This window comes from Myripristis murdjan, chromosome 22 (assembly GCF_902150065.1).
Source record: "Myripristis murdjan chromosome 22, fMyrMur1.1, whole genome shotgun sequence".
NCBI classification, from domain to species: Eukaryota; Metazoa; Chordata; class Actinopteri; order Holocentriformes; family Holocentridae; genus Myripristis; species Myripristis murdjan.
In genome coordinates this window covers 4,920,664-4,941,993 of record NC_044001.1, presented here as the reverse complement: position 1 = coordinate 4,941,993, position 21,330 = coordinate 4,920,664, and the positions used below count along the sequence as shown (strand labels likewise).

Here is a 21,330-nt window from a genome sequence, read left to right as displayed (position 1 = left end):
AAAAAATGGTCGCGTGTTACTGGATTATATCACAAAATAACACATTCAAATCACAGAAAAATTATATTTAAACTTGTCTTTTAAAAACACCGTTAGATCACAACCGTCAACAGACAAACTGTGTGATGCAACTTCCTGAGCCGAGGTGAAAGCCCGTCATGGGCGCCTTCAGGCATGCTCAGTGAACTCGTGCTGGATCATCAGGGCCTTTATTTTGCTTTTGCATTCCAGAGGCACACATCCAGTCTTTCTTGTAGCGGAGGTGTGCAGGAGTGACGTTTGGACAAGGAGGAGGAGGAGGAGGTTTTTCCGTATGATGTCATGGGATGGACAGTGTAGCTTATTACAACTGACTACAAGTGTGTGTCTGTGATTATAGACAAAAAGGAAACAGCAAAGAGGATTGTGGATGAGGGAAGAGGTGTTACTCGGGTCAGAAGAGCTGCCTCATGAAGGAAGCTAATGCTAGCTCTTCATATGTGGGAAGTTACTTTATATGAATTCAGCATTGGCCAGTGCTGTATATATTGGACATTGGAAAACTAAATATATTGCTTCACTCCATTATCAAACTGCACCAAGTCGCTTTGTTAAAAAAAAATCTACAGAATACACTGCAGTGTTGCTGAGATCCTGCATTTTTTCCAATACATTGCTCTAACAAATAGCGCTCTGTCTTTGGTGGAAGGAATAAAAATAAACCCGAGGTCTGCCTGTTTTTTCCAGAAGTGATAACAGAAGTGGCCAGTGGTCGAACCATCTCGGTTCTTTCCAACCTCTGGGAAAGAAAAAAACCCCTGAAGATCTGAAACTCTGTCCTGCATATTTGGTCATGTGTCCTGTTCGTGTATCATAATTTTTTTTTCCACCGCTGTGAGCTCAGCATGGCAAATCGTCCTCACTCACTCAGTTATGATCGACCTGTGAGAGACATTTAGTGGGTCACGTCCCAGCTGCAGCCTGTTGAGATTGATGCTCATGCTCTCTCTCTCTCTCTCTCTCTCTCTCTCTCTCTCTCTCTCTCTCTCTCTCTCTCTCTCTCTCTCTCTCTCTCTCTTTCCATACAAGCAGGAAAGACCTAACCACCACTCAACAAAATTGTAATCTAGTTGATAGTCTATCCATGTAAAAACATCTTTTTTTTTCAGTGAATCTTGTAGTTACACTGTTGTTGCTCATGTGAAGCAGCCGTTTCAAATTTGTCTTGTTGTTTTTTTGGAAAATAATGGACCTATATTTTCTTACCACCAACTAAAACCGACTCAATTCATGCCTCAAATTGTTTTGGTCTGTAATTACAGACTATGGTAAGTATTGATGCAGATGTCTATATCAATATCTATACCTATATCTATCTATCTAGCTGTCTATATTGGGTACTTTATTAGGCCCACCCGAACAGTCTAGTCCAATCCAATCCAACTGCTGTGCCGTAATGTTTCCTTTTCTGCTGCCCACAATGCTCAGCGTTTCTTTTTGTCACAGTAATGGAGGTGGTCATTCACTTCTATGTTTGACATTGAGCTCATAGTTAGTGCTGCTGTTGGACTGGACTGCATTTTACTGACAGCTGTGTCCACTATTCTGTCCCCCCTCATTGTATACGAATAGGGAGGACAAAAAATTAGAAACACCTCTCAACATAATGTAGTCCAGTACAAGACCTCTGCAAATTACAACCTCGATAATAAACACAGAATTAAATTTACACATTCTCCACAATGTCAACACAAACTGAACCTTATAAACTTTCGTAAAAGGTAGAATTTATGGCAGAGCTGCTGACAAGAACTGCATTAGTCTGAACAGGTGGAGCTGATAAAGTGGACACTGAGGGTTTATCTATTTATCTATCTATAGCTACATATTTATATATATACAGATATAGATATAGATAGATTGATGGACTGAGCTCTGACTGAGTGCTCCTGTCTGCTGCCTCATTTGTCGACTTGCTGTTTGTGTTTTACTTTTAAGGCACGCTTTGCACCTGAGCACTTTCACACTTTTGCACGTGAAATAAATCTACATAAACGATCTCAGATTATGGAATATGATGCAACTGTTCAAAGTCAAATGAAAGCCTGCATGGAAATCATTTACAGGAAATAGCAAGGGTGAAGGGAATTCCAGTGAGCCTCTGTTGTTATCGGATGCTTTATCACAGGATGGGAAAACACCTGCAGTGACAGACACACCCTGCTTTCATTGACATTTTTTCCATTAAAAATTCATGTGGGCCTTTGTTGAAGTGTTCTTCCCGCCGTTAGTTGGTCAGAGCAAGTTTATGTGGCTAAAGGGAAAGTGAAAATAAAGCCTTTGTGGATCTGAAACTGTGTGCTGCATATTTTCCATTTGGATATTTGGACATGGACATTGGCATTTGTGCTTTCATATGAAGTGCAACACAGAAATCAAACCAAATAATAATAATGATGATTGGACTTTAGTGATCTCCACCTTTTATTGATCCTGACTGCTTTGGCTGAGGCATCACCACATGTTATTAAAAGATTTGGCGGATATGAGCAGAGCGAGTTCAGTCAGGAAACTCAGCAGCTCATTGGTTCCTGACTGGCGCATTTTTCAAAGTTAACCAATCATCATCTCACTCCCTAAATCCAAAGCCTTGGAAACGACACATCAGCCCTTTATTTATTTCCTGCGGGTAATTTGGTTGCAGCAACGAATATACAATAGAAAAGAGACATAAATAAGAAGCATGCTCAAAAACCAAGATATAGGTCCTTCAAAAACATTCAGTACATAAAAAAAAACATCCAGAACCACACATGCATCACTTGAATCAATTTTAAAAAGCCAAGGATTTCCGGTGGTTGTGACTGATGTGTTGAGAGTGAGCTCAGCAGCTTTGACAGGTGAGGGGCAAAATGAAAGCGTTTGCTCTACGTTTAGGAAGTATGAAACTTCTGCCGGAGGGGAAACAGAGAAACTCTTCATGCAAAAGATGGTGAACAAATCAGACAAACATCCTGCTGAACATTTTACCAGTCATGCAAAAAAAAGGCAAAAAAAATAAAATAAAAAAAAGCCAGAGGGCATTTAAGAACTGAGTGGCATTCATTATCTTCTACTCCTCTCTTGTCCCAAGACAGTGGGATGTGGCTTTTATGTTTAAACTTTAACCTGCGATGACTGCTGGGAGTGGTTGGTGCAACCACAAAGAGAGAGAGAGAGCCGCGGGGGAATCTTGGAGATATCCCTGTTGTAAAGCGTCATGCAAAGGAGAGAATTCCCCAAATATTCTGCAGCTACACCAGAGTTTAAATTTTCAATGCTGTTTGTAGGCAGAGCAGCCCCAGAGGCAGAGGTGATGTCATGGCCAAGATTCAACAACACATAGCATTGTTTATATCCAGATGCTGCTGGATTCAACCGGCAAAATCCAGATTTGGAACCTCTAAAGGGTAATTCCAGCATACCTTTTTCTTTTTTTGAGTTGTATTTACTTATGAAATACAAAAGCAACGATCATATTGTCAACACTGAGCATTTAATGTGCCAGTCCAATGCTGTATTTCTGTATCTAAACTTTCAGCTCAGCTCACCTTGCAGCAGTTAAGATGAATAGCAGGAGCTGAGCTGCATTATAACAGTGAACAGGACTCCCCGGGCACAACCAGGGTTTGTAATCAGGTGCTGGTCAGTCACAGGAACCTCTCAGAAAAGACAAAAATTAACCAATACAATCTGAAACAACTTTGCTGTAACTTTATTACCAACAATTTTTCCTGTAACCAACATTGAGCATCAATATCTTGGAAACCTATCTTTATAGGAATGAAGTTATGATCGCTCAAAAAAGCTAGAAAAAATGACATGAATAAAAACGTGTGAAATTTCAACCTACCAGTATGAACTTTGAGCACCTGTAACTCTGTATTATGCCATTATTAGTTAATTTTAGCTTTATTTGGTCCATGCATGACTGCGTTCATTTTATGCAGAATGTACGTCATGTGTAGGTATGCCTACAGAGAAAAAGTAAAATGTAGTGGACTAGAAGAGTGTGCGTGTTGTCTAATGAGTGCAGGTGAAACATGCAGACCCAAATGGGAGCACAAAAAGGCAATGTAAATGTGAATATACACACACAAAGGGTTATGCATGAAACAACTATTGACAGTAAAGAAATTATGAAGGTTAATATATTATGTATTTTGTTGGGGAATGTGTGGAAAAAACAAAGCGCTAACGGGGCAGATAAGAATGCACAAGGTGTTGACTCAGATGCAGATGGAATTAGCAGCTATGTTGTGGTAGCGTTGGGTTCGTCCTCTGAAGGCGGAGGTACAGGTGAGGGTGTAGATGCTGCCGCTGGGTGCATGTACAGGTAGGCAGCTGTCTGGTTTCAGTGGAGTCTGCAACACAAAATGTGAGCATGAGCGTGCAAGTGATAGTAAGTAGCGGCATGGGACTCGGAAGTACGAGCAAAAGTCAAAAAATATATGCAAATCTAAAACTACAGTTACATCACATGTGTGTAAGCGGCAAGGTCGGTGGTAGAGAAGCCATGTGCATTTTTATAACATTGCAGAGCTTTTTTGCATTACGTGAATGGAGCATTTTGGTGAGTTTTTGCCAGAAAATTACATGTTATGAGGTGGTACTTGTTGGGAAAAGCTACCAACAGAAGCTGAGACTGCACAAGCCTCAAGTGTGTCCAAACTGACACAGGAGAGGACACAGGAAACCGAGACATCAGAAACACAGAGAAACACAGGGACAAACAGAAAGAAAACAGAGTCCAAACATCAAGTCAGTAAACATCAAAGTGCATGGAAAAACCCAGAGACATGATAATCTGTGAGTGAACTCCACCGCCGCCCAGCTCAAGCCTAGATTGAAATTCCCCTCCTCTTTACACACACACACACACACATGCCCACACACAGACTCTGTGCATTTTTCAAAACAGATGAGAGAGAAACTCAAAACGGTTGCAGCTTCTGCATTAATCTTTAAAAAGCCCTCTATCGTGCCATCTGCCGGACAGACACCGTCACAGCACGCTGTCAATGAGCTTTAATGGACCTGCACCGACGCATATTCACCTGCACAGGTAAACCATGCACAAAAATATTTAGACCAAATGTGTCAAATATTCAAAACTACATTTGTCTGCAAACTGTTTCAGTTTCGAGTTTTTGTGGTTTATAAATCCCACATGAATCCACCGTTCTAGAAGGAATAAGAATAATCTGATTTTTAGAGTCAAATCCAAAGTCTCAGCCTTTTGAAAAGCCAAGAAACATTTAAAAAAAAAAAAAGATTAACAGTGCAACTATATTCTGCTTCACTTTGGATTGTCACTCGTCAGTTTTGAAAAGTCAAATTTTGAGATTTGAGCTAAACTGATTGTTTTGTTTTGTTTTTTTTCTTTTTCTTTAATTTTATTTTTTGGCTTACTCCTGTTCAGCATCACAGGTCACCAATTCAGAATACAAGACAAAGTACTTTCACTAATGCACAACTTTTTTTTTCATATTTTTTCATTAATTCAATTTCAATTTTGAAAAGTAAAATTTTGAGCTAACCTGATTAGTAACATCTTCTCAGAAGTGTAAAAAAATTATTTTATTTTATATATATATATATATATATATCTACACACACACACACACACACACACATACATACATACATACATATATATGTATGTACACACACACACACACACACACACACACACACATATATATATATATATATATATATATACATACATACATATATATATAGGACACCAGTTCACACAATTTTTTACACTCATACACAGGTATTTATAGAAGTATTTGTAGTTTTGCTTTTAGACGTTGCTAATTGTAAGTTTCTCACAGTTTCCTGTCGATGCCTGCTCCAACATCTCTGTTTTTATTAACTATCTTTGGTTTTATCATTGTGAAATCCAAACCGAGCTGATCTGTCGGCTCGTTTTGGGCTAATCCTTCCTGGTTGAAGGCCACACCCACCACGCCTCCAGGTACTTAACGAGCTCCAGCAGCCACTTCTCTGTGATGACTCACCTGGACGGACCTGAGTGACTTCAGAGGACGGAGGCTGCGTGTCGCTGAAGCTGCAGCAGGAGGCTCGGCTGGACGCCCCCTCACCATGAAGAAGCAGGTGACATTTGCAGAAAACCAGAACATGCACAGGGCTCATCACCGTGAGGCTTTGCAGAGGTAAATTAATATTTTAACGATCTACAACACAGTGAATCCAGTCATTTCACTCTTCTAAACCCTCTAGCTATGAATGCACATTAGATTGTATACCGTGCTGATTCTTATTTTCAAATATCCTCTTTTAATTTAGGAAAGCTATGCTAGTGAATAGAGCAGATACTGTTTAATGATACTTGTCTGATAAAACTTGATTTGTGTTGCAGGTGTGAAACCACATACATGTCAAAAACAGGTAAGTTCATGATGTCTGCTGCAATATTTTAATGAGAAATAAAGCATGATGACAGCTTGATGCTCCCTTGGCTGCTTTGTAAGGCTGAATCCGCTGGACCGTCTCTGTTTCTTTGTCTTTCCTCGGTTAGGATTTCGGATGTGCATGCTCTCTCTCGGTGCCAAATAAACACAACAACACATGTCGGTATATCCAGTCCCGGCCCTGAAACCTGAGTGGCAGGCTTTCTAACGGGGACACAGCGGCGTGGAAACCAGGGGAAACCCTACACCCGAGTCCGAGCCCGGGTCATGCCTGCTCTGTTACTCGGGGAAAAGCTGCACACGTTTGGTTTTTCTGACTGGAAACTCTTTGCTTTGACTCCCCGAGCGTAACCGAGGTGTTTGAGATGCACAGGCAGGACAGGAGGCTCGTTTTTCAGCCACCGGCCTCACAGCTTTGGCACACGAAATGCAACATCTACCTTGACCTTTTCAACACTTAGCAATCAAATTTGATTCTTTTAAACTAAGATAATGGAGAAACAACAGGCGAACTTCATCAGAACAAGCAAATGTGGCATTTCCAAGAGGAGAAGAGCTTATTGATTGGCTGGTACGGAGGAAAAACGTGCCCAAAAGTGTCTTTCTTTCTGCATCTAGTCCACATTTCTGCAAATTTTACGACATATTCCTCTTGTGACACTTCTCCAGATGATTGAGGAGTAAAATCGATCAAACCTCCTCCTGCAGGCTCGATCAGTCGTCTCAGGCTCATTTTTGCCATCATAGGAAGATCTGATTCCTTTTATAAAACCCAGGGGAAACTCTTATATTTTTTTTGGAAAATAACCAGATGCATCTTTAACAAGTCAAATATGAAAGATATTTTAGTATAAATCTGGTTGTGTATCCGTTTTGTAACTCACTGTCAAGAGTCAAGACTTAACACATTTTCATGTATTAAACCTCTTATATTCATTCAATTTTGGATGTACCCTTTGTTTTATTTAATTTTTATTTATTTACCAGTACCAGTCAAAAGTTTGGACACACCCTCTCATTCAGTGATTTCTCTTTATTTTGATTATTAAAGCATATTCTGGGTTGTTTACATAATCACATGTGTTCTTTCATAGTTTTGACGTCTTCAGTATTATCTACCGTACAAAGTAGGAAATAATAAAAATAAAGAAAAACTACTGAATGAGAATATGTGTCATTATTATTTAGACTATTTGCTTAACTGGCGTTCTAAATTATCTGTTATCATTTTCTTTTTATTTTACTTTTAGGGAACACTGTTGACAGATATTGGACAGGGGGAATGACAGATGGGATGGGAAGCCAATAAAGAAAATGCCAATACGAATATTTTTATAAGAAAATTAAAGGTTGCCAAAAGAAACTCAAACTGTTGTTTTGTGGTCTCTCTGGTGAACAGAGCTGCCGGCCTCGAGACACGAACCGAAGCTCCAGGGTGTGGTGACGGTGCACATCCCCAAGACCGTGACGGCCGGCCCGTTTCTGAAGGTAAAGCAGCAACGTTACCGCTCGCTGGTCTCGTCCTCTTCATCATCATCCATCAAGACGTTTCACACAGGCAGTAAAAAGCCCCCATTTGTTTTCAGATAAATTCTGTTTACCTTTTTATATAGATGTCATCCAAGCTTTTTTCTCATAAATTTAGTCTGGGATTTTTTTTTCTAGGAATATAACCCCCCCTCCCTCCTCTGGCTCTGTATTTTTTTTCTCCCTATAATGGCCCTAATATGCCATCATACAATTCAGAATAAAACAAAACAAAATCAAATCAAACAAAACTAATTCGTATCTGTCAATTGTCACGCTGGGGAAACCTGTGAGTGTGACACCGTGTGTGAAACATGACCTGTGTGTGTGTGTGTGTGTGTGTGTGTGTGTGTTTGTCCTCAGCATGCGGAGCTGAGCCCGGCTCAGAGGGAGTTCCTGTACACCGTGGCGGCGTCCTGCAGTGGTGAGCGCGTGCGCAGCCTCATCACACGGCACTACCTGAACGTGCTGCACAGGAGCGCTGCAGCAGGTGAGGAAGAGGAGCCACACTCCTCCTCGTCACCCTCAGCCTCACTTTAACAACTTGAACACTGAAAAAATAATTTTTCACCTCTTTAGACAATTTTCTATGTTATGACATCCACCTATTTTATATATATGTGTGTGTGTATGTATGTATATCTATCTATCTATCTATCTATATCTATATCTATATAATCTATATCTATCTATCTATCTATCTATATATATATATCTATATATCTATATATATATATCTATATATCTATATATATATATATATATGTGTGTGTGTGTGTGTGTGTGTGTGTGTGTGTATATATAAGCAGTTAAATATTTTTGGAAAAAATAAAAAAATATTTTATTTTTATTTGCTCATATTTTTTTATGTTTTATAAGACAATAAAATACTGTACAATTTTTAAAATACAGCGTTACACTCACAAGCAGCCAGCTTATGAGTGTAAGTTGTACACTATTTTTATTTATTTATTTATTTATTTTAATTTTTATTCTCAAGAATATATCTTCTGGATAATATGTGCAGTCAGTTAATACAGAGTGTTCATTATGGTTTATTATGAGAGCATAGCCTATAATATGCTGTAATTATGTAATTATCTATTATCTTACTGGGGGATTGGGTTTTTTTGTATGCTTGTTTCATCTCTCTGCACTGACTATCATTTTTGTTTATGAATGTGAACATATGAGGAAAACAGATTAAAAAGTCAGTCACAAAAAACTACGTTACACTTACCTGTCCCATAGGAAACAGAGTTGCACTAGTACAAAAAGTTCAAAACCACCAAAAGAGGAGTTAGAAATTTACTGAGAAATAAAATTCAAAAAAAAAATTCAAACATTTTTTAAATCCTTACTTTGGCCTGTGAAGATGCAAATTTTTTGTTAGAAAAGCATACAGTGCCATCAAAAAAAGAGAAGAAGAATAAATAATAATCTCTAACCCCAAAAAACTCTTAAAAAAAAAATAAAGAAAGAAATTAATAAAATGATGTATTCAAAATAACAGAATATTTGAAATGTGCAAGACTATGCTTTCAAACAAACAAATATACATATAAATAAATTTATAAAAAATATAAATATGTAATATAAAATAAATAATATAATAATATAATATAAAATATACAATATTTTGAAAAAGAAAAAAGGGTATCTCCCTCAGGTCTCAGAGGGTTAGGGAGGCACGCTGCTCCAAAATGTCATTCCATTAGGATTCAACTTCCACCAGTGCTGTTGCAATTCCTACTCATCGCCAGCAGAGGTCGCCATAGGTCACAGATTACCAAACGCCCCTTTAAAAGATTTTTTTTTATTGTAGGATGAAACACAATGAAAATCCTGCACTCTGACTCTCACAGCTCATCAGCGTTAATTCATTTAAACAGCATTTCTGTGACCAGAGGAACTGCACTGGTTTTGCTTTTTCTCGGCTTGGTTTGCAGGCTTTGGCGTCGACAGAGACGACGTGTTTGTGATCCCAGATGTTCAGACTGGAGAGGAACACGACGAGAGAGAAAAACATGACTCAGAACTTCCTAATTGGACAAAACAGACAAACAGTGGAGCAAAGAATCCTGGGAAATCCCTCCTCCCAAAAATCCCAACCGGACAAATCAGGTGAGGTCAAAATGTCAATGTCATGTCAAACACGTCATCTGCATAACATAATAAATCCGGTCAGGAGAATGTTTCACCTCAACTTCATCATTTTAAGTCACTAAAAATAAATAAAAAAAAACATCACCCAGGTTGTATTAACAGAGGGTTGAAACTGCTTGTTATGCCTCAAAATTCAAGATAACATGTTTTTATTTTGCTCCAGCAATTTAAAGTATTTCACACTGGAGATAAACAACATGTAGAACATGTCATTATCTGTAACACCCCTGTGTGTGTTTAATATTTCAGGTCTAATACCACATCAACACCAAAAATCAAAAAGTCAAAGAAACACACAACAAGGGTGCCCAGTTTGAAAAGAAGCCCACCAAGTAAGTCCCAAAATGAATTACAGTAACTGGAGCATTTTAACAGTTCAAGCTGGAAAAAACTTATTTTTTCAGTCATGAGGCTATTTCAAACAGCAGGTTTATTAAACTGTATTTATACTTCAGTTATTCTACTTAATTTCTTAGTTTATCTAACTGGAATTTATTTGTAATCATTTTATGTCTGTAAGGACATTTTGAAGTGATTTGTTTAGTGCTAGTATTTGTTGGAAAACCTACTCTGTCTTTTTTAGGTCCATGTGTACAATCTAATGCAGTTCAATGCCACATAAATTCCCCTTTTTAAGAAAGTTTATAATGTTCAGTTTGTATTGAAATTGTGGAGAATGTGTAAATTTAGTTCTATGTGTATGATTGAGGTTGTAGTTTGCAGAGGTCTTGTACTGGACTACATTATATAGAGAGGTGTTTCTAATTTTTTGTCCTTCTTAGTTATATACAATGAGGGGGGACAGAATAGTATAAACAGCTGTCAGTAAAATGCAGTCCAGTCCAACAGCAGCACTAACTATGAGCTCAATGCCAAACATAGAAGTAAATGAACACCTCTATTACTGTGACAAAAAGAAAACCTGAACATTATAGGCAGCAGGAAAAGAAACTTTATCGTCCGTTTGTTGTCAGGATGGAGGACGAAGCTGCTGGAGGAGGAAGAGGAGGACGAGCCAGATGAGTCCATGAGTGAATGCATGAGTTCACTTTCTATGGGAGACGACGACAACGACACGCTGACAGATTTATAACAGATTTATGGCCTTGAGTTGTCATATTAACATCTTGTAGCATCAACAGCGTTCACTTCTGACCAGTATTTCTTTTTTTATCATATGGTGGAGGTCGTTGGTGGGACAGAGAGCTGCTGTTTTATTTATTTATTCCATTAACATTCTGTTTCATCCAATTTCCTGTCTGATACAATTTCCCCGTCACCAGGATATTACAGGAGTATATACAACATCTTAAAAGGGATGTTGCAGCTGTATTTTAACATAAAATATTGCTTAGTGGCTTATATTAAGGGTAAGATTTTTTTTTCCAGATATTTTTTCCCCTTTAATTGAGTTTTGAGGGCATTTTGTTCCTTTTCAGACTCAACTTTACTGGGCTATAATGATACATTTGATACATTTGTATTGGAAACACTAAATTTTTGCCAATAAGATTTTTTTTTTTTTAAATCAGAACATACCACAAAGTAAAAACAGATGAGTTTTCTGAAGCAAATTGCTTTTTTTTTGCACCTTTTAGTGACCAACAGGCAACAGTTTTCGTTTTCACGTGTAAAAAAAAAAAAAAAAAAAAAAAACAGATAAATGAAGGGTCAAATGCATAAAGAGTTATTCCAACTTGTATGGGGCTTGTTTTGCCACTTTGTGTTCTACCATCATGAGCTGTTCATAATCTTTGGCCTAAGAGCATGGAGCATCTTTGACCCAGCTGCAACATAATCAAATGATCCACACACACTTCAAAACGGCTGGTGTGACCGCATCAGGCTGGCAAAACCAACCTCTGCTTGTTTAGACTTGTCTTTTTTTTTTTTTATTATTATTATTTCTAATGAATTGTGTCCCATTAATCTTGTTTTTCCATATTTTGTGTTCTGAACTATCTTTTCATATTCACTGGCATTCATGTTGAGTCATTTTAAATATAATTTCACACTGAACTTTGTAAACTTGCTCTAATTTTATTTCCCACTACATGTATCATTGGAGGCTGTAAATAAATAAATTCAGTCAGTAACACCTTTCTAAAAGAACAATTTTACACAGTTTCACCCGAAGCAACTACAACTGTCAGGATAAAATCACAAACAAGCAGATAGAGTCAAATTAGATCTTTATTGTGGGACTGAAAGAGGGTCGACTACAGGAAACTAAAGGCCTGTGGGTTACATGTCCGGGATGTGGTAAAGGGGGAAAAATAAAATAAAATAAAAAAAAAAAACAAAATGGCACCAAATAATTCTTTTGATTACAAATACATGTGACATCATTTCATTCTCTACAGTTACCGAAATGAGAAGCTCGGACACAAGCGAACGCTGATAACATACAAACGATATAATACATATTTCTTTTTTTAGAGTTAAGTTAGCAGACAGCTCGTTACAGCATTAACCTTGTTGTGGTGACGGGGCTGCGGCCCGTGGTGGAAAAGGAATGAAACTATAGTGAAGGAGGACTGCCCCCCCTCCTCGCCGCCGTCCTCTGCCTCTTTAAGATTTCTTGTACTCGATTCTCTCAACTTTGACATCGTCACCGATCAGCTGGTACACGTACGTCACCACCGTCGATGCCTGGATGTCCATTAATACAAAAGAGGGGATGATGTTGCTGGAAAAAGACAGCAGAAGACGTTTGTTCACGTTAGACGTTTCAAAGTAAAACTCCACAGCCACAAGAATATCCTCTGACCTGTGCACTCCTGCTGCTGGACGCTTATAATTTTAATGATTCAGGAAATTCATCTCCATCTTATGTTGCACTTAACTGACGTCATGATGCCAGAATTTTGGTAGATGATACCAAATTCAGTGAAAATTTTAATACTTGATGCAACGTGGCGACGAAAACAGAAATCCTACTCACCACACACTTGTTTATTTAAAAATTGTGCATAAACATTTACAAGTGAAAAGAAATTTTGTGCTTGCAGACTATAGGCATATAAATTGCACTTGAAGAACAAAGCAGTCCAAAAATTTACTTGTTTTTGATATTAGATATTATTGACAATCGTGATATTTGCAGTTATTTGCAATATTTTTCACAATATCAAATACTGACCAGTTGTTACAGTGTCTTCAGACTTTAAGTTTGAGAGAAAATACATGTGGACTGTTGTGGTTGCAGGATGATGTAGGCATGCATGCATTGACTTGGTATCAGCTGGGGAGGGAGTGGCCACCAGCACCAACACCAGTCGACAATTATCAGTGCATTCATCAAATCAGCAAAATATAAAAAAAACATATGTGTGAAAAGTGTGAGGTGGAATGAACACACCAATGTGGCGACCTGCTATCTCGCCAAAGGTATTTTACCACTTCACATGGTATGAAAAAGTTAATTCAGAAAAATAATTTAAACGTTGGATCACCAGTTTGAGCTGCCTAGCTGAAAACATTTAACCAACACGGCCAAGACGGGAAAAAAGGAAGAGAGGAGGAAAGACGGTTGCTCAGTGGTGCAGAGCTCTTCTAACACCAGATATGTGGTCCAGAGCTGATATGACACACCATACATGTCAGTGACAGTAAAGTTAAAATGCCTTTATTTCACATAGCAATACTTTAAAAGAAAAACAACCAACACATCGGTTGTTCCTCTACCTCTCCAGTGCGTTGTAAGCTCCAGTGGCCGAGCCGGGGTTGATGTAGAACTTGTTTTCATTCTCGAAGGCCTCAAACTTGTGTGTGTGTCCCGAGATGAGGATGTCGACGTCCAGCTGCCTCTGCAGCAGCGCCAGGCTGGCCATGTCGCCCCAGGGGATCACCTGGTGGCCGTGGATCAGACCGATCTTAAACTGGCCCACCGTCACCACCTTCTGCTCTGGGTAGTTCAGGTTCTGAGGGGGCAGGAAAAAAACACAACACACACAGTGAGATTTATGTGCTGTTGTTGCATTCATTTCTTACAATTACATTATTAAAGTGGTTCTTTACTGTGGGTCTTTGAAGCCCAAGAATCTGTGACCAAATGATACACCTGCTGATCTGACTGATCTACACACCTTCAACCAGACAAGGAGAACTACTCAGTCAAATAAGCTACTGTCATGTTTCTTTGCAATTGAATTCTGCAGACTTTTTTTAGCTTAGAAAGCACAGCACTGAGAACCATGGTATAAGGAAGTGATGGTGTAATTTTTGATAAAACTTTGTTTGCAATTTGCCAAACAAAAAGGGCATAATTACAACATTACAGTGCTGCGCTTTGTCCAGGTCACTGGCAATAGCCTTATTTCCTTCCTCCTTGCAATGACATTTTTATTCCAGGCGAATTATGACTTTTTGTATCATTTTGAGTTAAGAAATGCTAGAGACCCTCTGAAGCTTAACGGCTGGTCAGTGAAGACTAAAGAAGCAGGTGAAACATACAGTTTGTCCTATTTGCTCTTATACTGCCAACCTGATTCATATCATGTTGTCTGTGTTCATATCTCTGCTTTTTAATATTTCTTCTCTACAGGTGTGAACACTGGTCATCAAAAATGTAATCTCTGGGATAATGAAAACAAAACTGAATAGATTACAGAAATCAACAGGGGAAGAGCAGCAGGACATATTTATGCAAGAAGCACAAAAATGTTCCTCCTTTAAAGGTGCACTATGCAAAATTGCAAAGGGTCAGCTGACAAAAAAAATTGGATTAACCATATAATCTATCAGTAAATTGGTCCATCAGTGACAACCATTAAGACTCAACCATCACACAGACCTCGTCAAAGTCTCCTCTGACTATGTGGACGTCTCCAGCAAGGGTCTTCAGGTAGTCATAGCTCTCCTTGGTGCAGAGGTTCCCCGTGCAGAGGATGTGCTGGATCTTCCCGGGGACCAACAGCTTCTTGAACTTGGCTGGCAGCGTGTTGCATCGGTGGGGGATGTGCAGGTCACCTAACACCAGGACCAACTGACAGCACGGACAGACACAGACGATGTTAACCAACCAACAGGGAACCCTGAGAGAGCGAGCCTGTGCACTTAAAACCAGGTAATGCAACATAAAAACACATGAAGTGAAATAATAGGGGGCCCAGGACACAACCCTGTGGGATGCCACGGCTAATTTCAGCAGTAGAAGACGATGCATAGAGAGTCCAGATGGTTACTTTACACCTTGGTTAGTGTTAATATTAGGGATGGGATGACGGACTAATCTCATGATACAATTCAACATAACCAAGATACAATCTAATGAATAACAGTTTAATGACAACAAAGCAAGACTGTGCAGTTTATTTTTGAGCCACAAGTCTTTCTAGTAATGACGCAGGCTTGCTAAAATGCAAACAATTTTTAAAAATGTGCCAATGAAAAGTGTAAATAAAAAGAATTTTCACAGTGCAATTGTGATGAGCAAGTCATCTAATCTGTTGTTGACAACTTTCTGCAAATAAAACGTAGCTGATGTGGCGATTCATTTTTTTGCCACATGATACTCACTGTCGCATTTTTCCATTTTGATACGTTGAATTTTGATTTATTGTCCCATCCCTAGTTATTACGCTATCCTGTCAAACAAACCTTTTGGCTAGTGTTATGTCACTCCACACAAACATCAGCCTAGGTGGATAAATTAAAAACAGTATCAACACAAACCAAAATGAAATTCACACACCTCATAGGGAGATTTTATCTGGTGAGTAAGCGAGGGATGTGAGTGAAAAGCACAAAGACTTGAGATATTGAGTGTCTAAATTCTAACTGGGTCATGAAGGTCATCTCACAAAGAATATGAGAATAGCTGATGACAGAAAAATGATCAAAAAGTTGAATTTTGACACTCAATAGCTGGTGTAGCACATAAGAGGGGTAATTATATTTCCACACAGCACAAAGGGTCAATAAAAATAGATATACACAAACCTGAAAGACCATAAATAACAAAAATAACTCCTATCAGAGTTGGAAATTACCACCAGGCAGCAGAAAAATGCTAGTGAATGTTGGTTAGTGTGTTTATCTGCTCTGGCAGACATGGCAGACACTACAACAGGTAACAAAACATCATTTACTGATCCTGCCCTTTGGGGGAAAAAAAAAAACATTTTGGCTGATAAAATATAAAACCGGTGTGTGAATTTTGGACTGTGACAGCCACTGTGGTGGATGGACAAATATGTTTAAGAGGCCTTTTATTTTAGGGATTCTAGAAAAAAAAGTCCTTAGTTTTATATACATGTACAAACAAAAAATGTTGGTGGCTAAATTTAAATTTAATTTCAAACACTCCTACTTTTATTTCCAAGCAGTTTCAGAGTTAACGACAGCAAAGCGCACTTTTTGTACTGGCTCCCAATTGGCTCCTCTCACTAAAGAATTACTCAAATTCATTCAATCAGGCGAGTTTTCAGCACTGAATTGGAAAGCTTCCACTCAGCAGGTTTACCTCGTTTAAATTAGAGCATCTGCTGCGGCCAGCCAATCATAGTCCAGAACTGTCAAATTTGTTTAATACATAAATACATAAATAAATAAATATAAAAATAAATAAATAAGAACTCTTGATTTACAAAATATCACAGGGAGTATTGCTCTGGACTTGAAATCTGAAAGCAAAACCATGAAAACTAACAATATGGGGACTTTCTATCTTATTTTGGATGCAGTTAATTTCAGTTATTATTCAGAACGCAGCTGAGTGCAGTCAAAGTTAAAGCATCAAACGCCGGCTAAGCACAACATCTCCACACTGCGCTTGCTGAACCAGCAGCTGCTGCCGGCGCCGTGTGACCTGGTGACAGCAAGACCGCCACCAGTGTGCTATCCCAGTCCCAGTCCCAATCCCAATCCCAATCCCAAATTAGTGTGCAAGGCAGAAGAGCGAGCAGAGAACAGGGATCCAACGCAGAGCGAGGGCACTTACCCGGTGACCAGCCTGGTTGATTGGAGACGGGCGGGGAGGGGTGGGAGGAGGAGAGGGTGAGATAGGAGGAAGGCAGGGTGTGCGTGGAGAGAACGGCATGAGGCATGATCAAAGATTGGGAAAAACAAACAAACAAAAAAACAACAAAATTAAGACAAGAAAACAGTTGGGACAAGAGGGGGAAAACAAAACTGAAATTAGAAATTAAAAAAGTGAATGGGATTATAAGTAGACAGGTTTTAATCATTCCAAACAAATCAGAAAAGTTATATGACAATGTGGTTAAATCAACTGTTAATGGTTACTGGGCTGGTTAGTGATTAATTACAATAAAGCAAATTGTATGATTATGGGCCTGAGTGAGTATGAATCAACGCAAAACCACGTGATGAAGAAGATTAAAGTGTTTGAATGCAGGTAGAAAACAGAGGTGAGACGGCAGTCAAAGATTTTGTCAATACAAATCCCGGTTTATATCAGTAATATCAGTAATAAATACTATTAATAAGTTGTGTGTGTGTATTTTTTTTTTTTTTTTTTTTTTTTTTTTTTGAGAGACACTGGGGATTGTACGCAGAAACGTGCTCTGATTAAAAGGCTTTGTGACTTTAACGCCAGCGGCCACGTTACTCAGTGGATTGATGAGTTCCTCACAGATCAAACAGAGAGCGATCAGCACTTCTGCTTCAGTCATCCTGAGTACAGGAGCACCTCAAGGCTGTGTGCACTCTCCAACACACACTAAAGAAATGCAAATTACAAATTCAACCTGCCTATTGTATAAATATACCTAAGACATGGTATTTGTCAGTCTCACGCAAACAGTGAACAGTCACTCAGTCTAAATTTTTCCACCATATTAGTGATCTTCCTGAGTGGTGTGACGACAGTGGCCCTTTTTTAATAATGAAAATAAGACGAAGGAGCTGGTTATTATGAGTCATGGCAATGCCAACCAAGGGATCATAAAAAATACTAAAATGTAAGTTTTTTTTTTTTTTTAATCATAATTGTGGCCTAGTGACCCAAAATTCAGATTTTTTCCCCACACAACTGCCACTTAATGACTCAGAGTGGAAAGATTTATCAACATAACTTAATAGTAGTAGTAAATAGTAAATTTATTGGCAAAGAGCAGAGACAACTAGGATGTGTATAATATATAAAATAGAGATTAAACAAAAAGCCAGACAATTGTGTCTGATCCCCTCAAAATCGTAAGAAGATATTTCAAAAAAAAGTTTGTCATTCAAAATGCAATAACTCAGCTAAACAAGTAAACACCACTCACACTGGAACCATTTCCATTACTGAGTTCTGTGCTTTTATTATTGTATGCACTGTGATTTTGTGTGATGACATTTAACCAACAATATGGATTATCTAATGAATGAATGAGTATAGGGATAAATAAGTAGCTCTAGTCTTATGCGATATAAAAATGTGTGTCCCTGGTTGCCTGTAAGTATTTATAAATCGCAGTTATGGTGCAGATTAAAAACTTTAAAAAAGGGATAAATCGCACAGGAAGGAGTCTGCCATGCAAAATGTTGCTGTTAGCCTGTTAGCCTGCCTTGCTAACAGGGAGCAACAAAAACAAACATGAGGACTTTACAGGTGAGCGCATAATCAAACTAAAAATGACAGAAGGACGTGAATTAAAAACCCAAACACCACCGGTGCAAATGAAAAGAGGTGTTCAAAGTGTGTGTGTGTGTGTTCAAGCTTGCTGCGATGCGATTCTGTGGCTAACGTTCCTCCTCAGCTGTCATGTGACCGCTGATCCACTGGCTAGCTAACATTTTTTTAAAAAACAAAAAAACTTTAAATTTGAGGCTCTCTAAAACTTGTAGCCGCTTGGTCTGAATAAGCAGCTAGCCTCGGTGACGACATGCAAGCGCAGGGCTCGAAGCTTCTCCTCTAACTGGGTGGAAATTGTGTTTTTTTCGCCATTTTCATACTCACCATCTTCTGTTATTCTGTTGCTGCTAGTCAAGTTCAGGAAGCGTCTACGTGCGTCATGACGTGCGCGTCGTCGACCAATGAGAAGGCGCTCGTCAAACCAGCAGGCGATCATGCGCCAGTATCTTCCTTTTCAAAATAAAAGCAGTAAACGCTCTACAACGCTCTACCACATGAAACAATAAAAATACTAAAATTTAATTTTTTAAAATCACGATTGCGGCCAAATGTCCCAGAATTCCGACTTTTCCCCCACACAATTGTCGCTTAATAACTCAGAGTGAAGAGATTTCTCCTCCCAACTTAATATCTCACAACTGTGATATTTTCTCCTCACAGCTGTGACTTAATAAATCAGAATAGATTTTTTTTTTTTTTTTTTTTTTTTATCCATGGAGCCATCAGACCTCAAACAGGCTGCAGATACAATTACAAAAAGGTCCAGTTGCACGGAGCTTGGAGGGATGCTAAACACTGCAGGCTAATTCTTCTGTCCCTCCTTTTTATCTCATTGATAAAACTCAATCTGATTTATTCTCTCTGCGTTGTTTTGGCTGTGTTTGGTGTCCTGAACTTGTTTTGAAGAGGTCAGCATGGCTCGGCACAGTTTTGTCAGCTTGTGACTGCAGCAAAACTAAAAGTCGTAGTTATGTCATGCAGCAGTGGGTCTAAATGCACTTGTTTATGGCCGCTTCGATATGTATTGTGATTCTTAAGTTTTGAAAGATGATATTATGATTTACTGTGTTTTTTGTTTTTTGAATTCTCCTCTAGTTTGTGGCTGTAAAGTTTCATGAGGCTGTGATTATCCCAGAGGTTACTATAGGTCATTTTAGATAGTGATGTCCAGTTTGAAAAAATGCTCTGACTACAATGAAATGGCTGCTCTGGGGGCTAACATCATCACACATGAATCAAATGTGGCTCATTGAATCCACAAGAGTCTCAGCTTTCCAGTCAAGGTCAACTGATGTAACTCCAAGACTGTTTAGCACAAACACCCCTGCACGAACACACCATTTTACAACAGGCCAAAAGAACACTGCCACTTTTGGAAACCATGCAGTCTAAATTTTGGACTGCATGGTTTGTGGCCCAAACTGCATGGGATTAGCAGAGGGTGGGCATGTCTGCAAAGGGGAGAGCTGTGGCTGCCCAGACAACCCATTTTCATTCAGAGATCTGGAGGTCAGAGGTCAAGGGACAACGCTAAAAATAGCCACGCCAAATTTTCCCTCACCACAATTTAAGCCTAAGCTTTGTAGCAATGTTTAATCGATTCAGCAGCACTGTACCACTTTATACACTGTATATCTTTGGTTTCGTTGTGTTTCTTAATCCATCTTAGCACAACTCCAGCAAGAAACCCTGCTCTGGTCTTTGCATTGCTGCATCTCCATCTCATTTATCCATCCTTGACAGTTCATCTTGGCCAATTTTATTTAATTGCATGATTGATTGTCTCTCTTTAAGTGTCATTGTCTGCCGGTCTCTGTTTCCTACATTGATATGTTGTATTCTTACTCTAAATTTTATGTCTCCTGTGTCCTTGTTTTTATGTATTATGACCCTTGTGTCCCGTTTTTGTATATTTTAATGGTTTTTTAACATCATGCCGGAGGACTGCGGTTGTAAACTAGCCTCTGGCTAATACTGGCGCATTTACAGTAATGTCAATCAATGTGCATTGTCCTCTCTAAATAAATAAATAAAATAATAATAATTAAAAAAAAAGATTAAGAAATCGCAAGAAAAAAGAAAAGCGACAATTAAGTGAATCGATTTTTCCACCCACATCTCATATTTTGGTTATTTTCCACTGCTGTTTAACTGTTATTACTTCTGTTTAACTGTTAATACTTCTGTTTAACTGTTAATACTTCTGCTGAAATTGTTCATATTCCTATCTTTTCATAATCCTTGTTCATAGTGTCTATATTGCTTACTGCTATTTATCATGTGTATACTGTATATTTCTTCTAAATTTGCACATTGACCTACCTCTATGCACATTTTATACACCCATGCACACGGTTTTTTCTGCTTTTTTTTTGTTGCACATTGCTTTTTGCACACTGGGTTGTACTTAGGTTATTCTATTCTGTTGTACTCAGATCTTATTCTGTTATACTTAGATCTTATTCTTTATTTCTATTTTTTTTTTTTTTATTTACTTAATTTGTAATCTGTGGATACTGCTGAAGAAAATGTGAATTTCCTGCGGGATGAATGAAGTATCTACCTACCTACCTACCTATTTCCCGTTGCAAC

General features: G+C 38.6%; 2 protein-coding genes across 3 annotated transcripts; one reads left to right on the top strand and one right to left on the bottom strand.

Moving 5' to 3' along the window:
• Positions 1-6,048: 6,048 nt before the first annotated feature.
• On the top strand, positions 6,049-12,441 carry LOC115354391 (protein FAM216A-like). Its single transcript, XM_030044774.1, has 7 exons — positions 6,049-6,203; positions 6,410-6,438; positions 7,861-7,949; positions 8,352-8,478; positions 9,938-10,112; positions 10,404-10,486; positions 11,129-12,441. The coding sequence occupies exons 1-7, from the start codon at positions 6,133-6,135 to the stop codon at positions 11,245-11,247; spliced, it is 693 nt and encodes a 230-aa protein (XP_029900634.1). The 5' UTR covers positions 6,049-6,132; the 3' UTR covers positions 11,248-12,441.
• vps29 (VPS29 retromer complex component) lies at positions 12,330-19,179 on the bottom strand. 2 transcript variants are annotated; one of them, XM_030044775.1, is made up of 5 exons: positions 19,063-19,159; positions 17,098-17,109; positions 14,950-15,141; positions 13,842-14,077; positions 12,330-12,843 (listed from the first exon to the last, which is right to left on the bottom strand). In XM_030044775.1, exons 1-5 carry the CDS (start codon positions 19,063-19,065, stop codon positions 12,726-12,728), a joined length of 561 nt encoding a protein of 186 aa, XP_029900635.1. In that variant the 5' UTR covers positions 19,066-19,159; the 3' UTR covers positions 12,330-12,725. The 2 variants fall into 2 exon arrangements, with proteins under 2 accessions (XP_029900635.1, XP_029900636.1); XM_030044776.1 differs by lacking the exon at positions 17,098-17,109 and having other exon boundaries at positions 19,063-19,179.
• Positions 19,180-21,330: the final 2,151 nt, after the last annotated feature.

Excerpts from the sequence above, each read along its gene's own strand:
- LOC115354391 (XM_030044774.1), top strand. The coding sequence starts at position 6,133 with ATGAAGAAGCAGGTGACATTTGCAGAAAACCAGAACATGCACAGGGCT. Across the intron at positions 6,204-6,409 it reads CACCGTGAGGCTTTGCAGAG|GTGTGAAACCACATACATGT; the intron begins GTAAATTAATAT and ends TTTGTGTTGCAG. Across the intron at positions 10,487-11,128 it reads TTTGAAAAGAAGCCCACCAA|GATGGAGGACGAAGCTGCTG; the intron begins GTAAGTCCCAAA and ends GTTTGTTGTCAG.
- vps29 (XM_030044775.1), bottom strand. Across the intron at positions 14,078-14,949 it reads TCAGAGGAGACTTTGACGAG|AACCTGAACTACCCAGAGCA; the intron begins GTCTGTGTGATG and ends CTGCCCCCTCAG. Across the intron at positions 12,844-13,841 it reads GCTTACAACGCACTGGAGAG|CAACATCATCCCCTCTTTTG; the intron begins GTAGAGGAACAA and ends GTCTTTTTCCAG.